Below are 7,500 nucleotides of genomic sequence, written 5' to 3'. Positions count from 1 at the left end.
CCGGCTGTATTTGTATTGCCTCCTGTTCTTTGCAATCGTAACAAATGGGGAGTTTCACGCCAACCACCAAGGATAATTGTACACCTTGCAATGTCTTCAGAATCCAAAGACCCTTCAGGCGTATATTGTGTGACATGGTCACGTCTGAGAAAATTATGCAAAGCAGTGCATGCTAATACCATCATTTCAACTTTGCTTGGCGACAAGTATATAGTTGACAGAAAACTCTAAATCGGTTGGCCAATATCCCAAAAAGCATTCTCAACTGTACGTCGAGCCCTAGATAACCGATAGGAAAAAATGCGTTCCCTATTACTTTGGGTTCGGTGTGGAGAACGGTTTCATAATGTGCCGTTGCAAGGGGAAGGCGTTGTCTGCCCAAACACATACTGGTAGCCTCCTCTCACTTCCTTTGGGCTTTCTGTCACTAGGAGACCTGCTGTTTCTGTAGCAATACAACTACTGATATGTGTATTGTCCCACACCACCGCCGTCTGACACCCGCCCATTGCAGCCAATATCAACATAAAGAAACTCACAATTGGCATCAGTTATGGGCCATGAGTACGATGGCTGTGGGTACCTTTATAATTATAGTAATATGAGCCACTGCCCTGTGGAGGCGTTATTAGGATATGCTTTCCATCAATGGCTCCAATACAGTTGGGGGAAGTTCCACCGTGTTTCGAACCCACGTGCCACACGCATCCACTCGTCTGGTGTGGTATGGTGTCTGTCAAAATGTAAAAAGAAATACCCTGTTATATCATTTTTCCTATGAGTTTGAGAGGCCATGTGGCCACATTTTACGGTAATCAGTATAAAAGTTGACAGTGTTGTGCCTACCCTGCCTAATATTCTACCTTATAGTGGATTACCTAATATGAATAATAAGGCGTTTGTCCTGGACAAATGGAGCTCAAGTCCGAAATGATTGGGTAGGATAGGAACGATTAACAGTGACGTCATTGATGTGTCAGTGCACAGGCCTCTTCCATCCCCACCCCACACAGAGGTAAGAGTTCGTCCATGCCCACCCTACCCCCCCCCCACCCCCCCCATCTCTCTCTCTCTCTGTCTGTCTTATAATGTACTGCCTATAGTCATTATTCATTTTCTCCTTTATTTAGTCCTCACAATATTATGTGTATCTATGAATGTTATGAATTCCTATCAATCTATGGTGAATCCGTAATTTATTGGCATGTAACCATACGTAACCCAATGTTCTTTCATTCTAGATCTTTATCGATCCGGTAATTTAAAGTGTTATTGATGATGCTCAGCCTACACCTGGGACTTCTGATATCCCAACTGGTGAACCTGCGGAATCAGACACGCTTGGGCCTGGACCGTCACATCGAAGACCCGCAAAAAAAACAAAACAAAAAAACAGAGTATCGACGAGACCCAACTCCTGCAAGAGGCGTATAATGAGCTAAAGTCGTTGTCCCAAGGTGAAAATACTTTCTCCGCTTTTGGAACTGTCGTCTCTAATAATTTAAATGAAATGAATGGTGAAAACCAGATATATGCTCAAAAACTAATGAAGAAAATTTATTTTTCTCGGCCGACTTGGAAGGCTTTCTTCATCTACAATGATTGTTGAATAATTTGCTCATAAATAATTATCATGTTACCATGATGGAACAAATGTCCGTAAATATCTACATACCATATATATTGATTATATATAGGCTTCATAATAATGTCATTAAGTTATGTTGACGGTGTTACTAATTTATTTTGTGTAGTACACGATTTACTTATGTTGACGGTGTTACTTATTTATTTTGTATCGTACACGATTTACTTTTCTTTGGTAAACTACAGTATAGTACATGTATTGACTTAATATACGGATTTTGGACTAGGTAGTCATTGAAAGACAACGGCAATGCACGAATGAATGAGAGAGAGAGGGGGGGGGGGGGGGGGGGGGGGACATACAGATCGGTCTACCTGTGACGTCAAGGAAGAGCTGACCCTTCAGGTGGGAGGTAAATTAGCTAACTAGGTAAACCAGTATTTCCTTGTCTTTGGGTATATAATTACACACTGTACTGATCAGTTCAATAAATAGTAAACTCACCTGCAAGTAGTCATCCTTTAGTACCTCATATATGGCCCGACATGTTTCTGGGATTATGCGTGACAAGCTTTGTTTGGATATACGTGTAGAATACTGCAGTGCTGAATACGTACATCCTGTTGCCAAAAATCTTAGCGTTGCCTCCAAACGACCTCCTGTTGTTATACTCTGTCTCATGTGTGTGTCTTTTTTCATAATGTATGACTCCAGCTTTCCTAGTAAAGTATAAAACGTGCTTACACTCATTCTCAAATAGTCTCTGAAATCTTTTTCATGGCCATCTTGTAGTTCCCGTAGTATGGTTGTGTGGCTGCCATATACATGTCTTTTAGTGAGCCATTCTTTGCACCATATTCTCTTCTTTTTTTTCTTTTTCATTAGACACAAAGCAATTATGATGCTACACAATATCTTCCTCTTTGCGGTAGCCACCATGGTTATTGTACCGCACTGAGGTGGCCGTGACTGAACACACTACTGGCATCGTCGGGCACGCCCACCTCTCCTCGCCTCACCTGTGTGGACAACATTCACGTGAAAGCCCGCCAGAATTTGCCCGTCAACCCCGAAGCACGACGATCAGGCCCGCTCGTGTGGACAGGCCTTTACTGAGCAGAAACTGACATAAATGAGGCAAAAGACAATACAAGAAGATTTGTATAACTGACAGATAGGGATTATAAAGAGATTAGTATCTAGAATCCGACACACCTGGAAGATGAGAAACCTTCCCAAACAAGCATAAACAATGGGTGCAATTAAAGGTTCAAGACAATCATCTCAGATACAATCTCCAGACAATTAAAGGATTATAGGTGACAGCTATTCAGAACTTAGTAAACAAAACCATATTCACAATACATGTCAGACATACATTACAACAAAGATAACTCTAAGGCAACTGATTTTTATTTAAGTCAGTAATTATATATTTGAGGTCATTCTTAAACATGTTACAAATACAAGGGTCTAAATGAAAAAGGCCACGACTAACATTGAAATGATAATGAAAAGTAAGTTGTATTAAAGCAGATTCTAAAAGATTTCGTGATAAGACATCTCTTGACCTTGCAATTACTGAACTACCAACCCAATTTATTCGTTGGTTGTTTTTACTTAAATGAATGAATATTGCATTAGATGTTTGCCCAGTTTTTACAGAATATTTATGCTGGCTTAGCCTTACTTCTAGGCCTTTGCTAGACTATCCGAGATAAAATGAGGGACAATCCATACATGGAATTTTATATATTATGTTGTTGTTTTCTCTGGGGCCATTTTTTATTAACATTCCTTTTTGTGTGTTATTATAGGAAAAAACAAGGTTGACATTAAAAGCTTTTAACAATGATTTAATGGTTTCAAATCCGTTAAGATAAGGCAAACTGAGAATGTTCTTAGGATTTTCTTTCTGCATGTTACTTACACTATAAAACTTTTTGTGGGCTATCCTTCACATATATTAGATATTTGGTTTTGATGGTGACATTTATAACATCGTATGCTTCCAGAGTGTGGTCTTCAACTGGGAAGAAGCCCCAGATACCCATATTGATTTTAGCTGGGATAGGTCCTCTGAAGATGCATAACACTTTTGAAGTGGGGAGTTTAGACTTAGTGCTAATACACATTCCAGCACTTATGATAGCTGGATGATTTTCCAGGGGGGTAATTTCCAAAAAGATAGGGTAGTGGCAAACTAACCCTTTCATGAGCCTTTCTACTGGATCAAGCATTATAAGATCAGTGTTCTTTTGAAGAAAGTCAGTTGATTACTGATTTTTAGGGGTGATTGTAGTCATCCTTGAGGTTAGGTCTAGCAGACATAACAGGAGCAGGGTTGGCCTTTTCTAGGTCTACTACTTCGGCGCATGACAACCCTGAGGCTGCCACTTTTAATTTAGGCAGGGCATATTTTGGACTAATGTCCACTCTTCTACATCATGTGTTGAGGGCACAGCCTTAGTCAGGTGCTGAAATTACAGAGGGAGTGGTAACGATTCCAGTGGTCATCTCATGGCTCATTTCAGTATTCAATTCACAGGTCAAAGTGGTCTGAAAGTCTGATTCATCAGACTCCATGATCTTCCCTCTGGTAGGATTGGGGGCAGCAGAGAGGTCCAGGAAGGACAGAAATCCTGATCTCTTCCCAGATATCCTTCTGTATGGGAGATGCAGAGGAAAAAAATTCACACACACAATGAATCACTGAATAATTTCAATTTTGCCTGAAAGAGCTGATAAACAAAAAACACTTTCACTTAAACAATGAACGTATTTCTCCCTTGTAAACGTTGGAGAAATATCGTGAAAATAATGGTCACTGTCTGTTCGAGAATTATCTCACGCTACACAGAGGCAGGAGAGCATAAAGCAAACCCCACGGGATTCAAAATCCAACTGATCTGAGTAACAGTGTCTTGGTGGAGGTATTTATCGTGGCTCAGCTCAGGTGTTGGGTTCTCATTGGCTAAGCCAGTCTCGGGTAAAGTCTAGGATCCTGCTCAGGTGGTCGCAGTTCTTCTTGAGTGCGAGCGTTTGGGTATTCATGGGGTTGAGTGCTGGAATTCTTGGCATCCTGCAGATGTTCCTGATTGGTTGGCACATTTATGGGACTATTCATGGCAATTCTCTGGATGGTGATGGGGTGAAGAAAAGTTTCTTGTATTATGTTCCAGTTCGGCTTCTCCTTTCCAATAGGCAGCGTTTCCATGAGGCGTAGGCGGCGGTGGTCGTTTGCCTGGTCAGTTATTTTGATATTAGGAATAATAATGTTCCTTTTAATTGTCTTGTTGTGGGCAGTCCTGACATGATTATGAATAGGTTCTTCTTGGATGTGACATGAAATCCTTTTGGAGAAGTGTATGGTGGTCATTCCAACGTATTTGCTTAGGCGTCTTTGGACAGGGCATATGTAGCAGTAGACCACTTTTGTTTTCTTCAAGGAATTCTGCAAGGGCACCACTGGATTATATCTCATCACCAGGCTGCTCGTCTTCATGGTTTTGTAGAAGATACCAAGTTTAATCTTCTTTTCAGGATCAGTGAGGCTGTTTCCCTCGATATTCTTGAGGGCTTGTTCGTCTTCCTGGTATCGTTGGTGGAAGTGCCCTTCATAGAAGATCTTGATGGGCTCTGGGACGTCAGGGCGGCGTTTCTGGTGGTACCATTCCTCAACATTCTTCTTGACAGGTTTCCCAACAGCACGATTGGAGTGTCCATTGTCGACGAGGACCTGGGCAATGCGCTCCAGCACACTGTGTCTGTAATTCCAGGAGGAGCAGTGGGAGAGGGCCCTCTTGATGTAGGCACTGATAGTGGTGCTCTTATATCTCTCAGGATACTCGCTTACTCCATTCATATACAATTTATTTCCTGTAGGCCTCATATACAGCTTTGTGCTATACTGGGTCTCTTTCTGTTCAACAAATAAGTCAAGGAAGGGGAGGTTGGGATCTTGGCAGTGTTCAATGGTGAACTTTAAGCAGCTGTGGGCGTAAAAGGTATGCCTCAGCTGCTCGATTTCTTCCGTGGGATCGGCGCTGACAAATTCTGGAAGAGCCTCTGCTCCATGGTGCCCATGCAGAAATTGGTGAAGAGAACTTCGAGGGGAGAACCCATCACTTCGAGGGGAGAACCCATCACTTCCCCACCTACCTGAGTATACACATGCCTAGGTGGCTTGAGAAGGGGGCCTTCTTGGTGCAAAATTCTAATAGGGCCAGAAAAGTGAATAAGAATAGAAACGTTACCATATAAAAGTGATTCACTAAACATGGTCATTCTGTTCAACAGAATATTATTATTATATTATTTTGTAAGAAGAATTCAGTAAATTAATCTTATATATTATCTTTTCTATTTTTCTTCTTACTCGCTTCTCTGTTTCAGCGATATTACCTAATAATTGGCCAATATTCATATTAGCAGAAATCTCAATGCTGAATGTGATATTTTATTTAGAATGGGATTTTGCTGTCAATACTGGAATTATCTGTATATTGGTAAACAGGAATGGTGCATCTCAGGTCCATGTCAAGCAGGGGTTGTCATCGGTGTTGGTATTATTCAATAAGCGAGGTCAATGCCAGGCCAGGGTTGTCTCTGGTGTTCAGCTAGTATTATTGCTGGTGTAGTTGGCTCATCGCAACGTTTCAGCGTTCTCTTAGGTCATCTTCTTGGTTTTTCAGCAGTAGAAGTGAAGAGATGGTGAGCTGTCTGAAGGGGAAAGAGAAGGTTGTGAGGGATGGGAATGGGAAGGAGGACTGTCAACCTTAAAGGTGGATAGGGGGATTGGGATTGGAAGGGAGGGAAGGGGAAGGCACTGTAGCACTTGGCACTGTTTCTCTGGGCACTGACTTATCACTAGCTATCTCGTGTAGTGCTGTTTTGACTGCTTTTTGTGGTGCCATCTTGGGCACTCCATATTCTTTTGGATTGGGTTTTGAAGGTTTTGTAGGTGGTTGAAGTCGAGGGGTTGCTTTAATCTTTGCAATTTCTAGTCTGAACTTGTATTACTTGTTCCAAGCATGATGCTGAAGAGGACAGTGCAGGCCTTTGCTTTCAGCTGTATCTCCTCTCTTGATAGCATCAAAGCACTGTTTGGTAGGATGCAGTTTGGCACTTGCTACATCGAAGTGGCTCAGGTATGAAGGCTTTTGTGGGGAATAATCCCCATATTTCTAGGGAAATTTGTTTGGGAATTTGTCCTTGGAAGGTGGTGATGACCTTTTTTGTGTGGGTACCAAGTTTATCAGTGCATCTCTTTGCATCTAAAACATTGTTCAGCTGTAGAATGGGGTCTAGAGGCAGGATGGTTGGGTATGAGCAGATGACAGCTTTCCTCAATTTTTTCCATTAGATTCAGTAGTTGAAAAGCGGTGTTTGCTTGAAGAATTTCTTCTGTCTGTTTTTTGGTGTGGTGATCATATCACAAACTAGATTTGATCTAACAGACATGCTCAGGTTTGGATTTTGTTTTTCCAGTTTTGCTACTGCCGCATAAAAAGACAGTTCTTCTTTGGTAGAGACTGTATTTTGGAAGAGGTGGAGATGGATTGGTTGCAGGAGACTTGTTGAAAAGAGTCTCTTTCATCTTGATTAGGTGTTTTCCTGAAAGCTTTTTCCTTCTTTCTAAAAGTGCTCCATCCTACAGTATTGCATTCTTCCTCCAACAGAGAAGGAAACAGGGTTTGATATTTCAGTGTTTTCATCACTTGAACAGGTTCCTCTCTATGTATGTTGTCCCTCAGACATCTCTTGATGGAAATTTTAATCACTTGAAAAAGATCCTGTCGATGTATCTTCTAAATCAGACATCTTCTCTTGATGATAGATGGTCTCTTCAGATATGGTTGGTTGTTGGATGGGTCCATAAGTCGATAGCGACTCATAAAAAGCTCGATAAT

At 41.5% G+C, this 7,500-nt stretch overlaps 1 protein-coding gene across 2 annotated transcripts in view; it reads left to right on the top strand.

The window, feature by feature from the left end:
- The window catches only part of LOC135226614 (retinol dehydrogenase 11-like), a 27,095-nt gene extending 25,552 nt beyond the window's left edge, over window positions 1-1,543 (top strand). For both annotated transcript variants that reach the window (XM_064266326.1, XM_064266327.1), the window contains one exon: window positions 1,242-1,543. In XM_064266326.1, the coding sequence (XP_064122396.1) occupies window positions 1,242-1,260 (19 nt within the window). In that variant the 3' untranslated portion in view covers window positions 1,261-1,543. The remainder of the gene's footprint in view (window positions 1-1,241) is intronic.
- The last annotated feature ends 5,957 nt before the right edge of the window (window positions 1,544-7,500 follow it).

This window comes from Macrobrachium nipponense, chromosome 14, assembly GCF_015104395.2.
Source record: "Macrobrachium nipponense isolate FS-2020 chromosome 14, ASM1510439v2, whole genome shotgun sequence".
Lineage (NCBI taxonomy): Eukaryota > Metazoa > Arthropoda > Malacostraca > Decapoda > Palaemonidae > Macrobrachium > Macrobrachium nipponense.
This window is presented reverse-complemented; position numbering and strand designations above follow the sequence as displayed.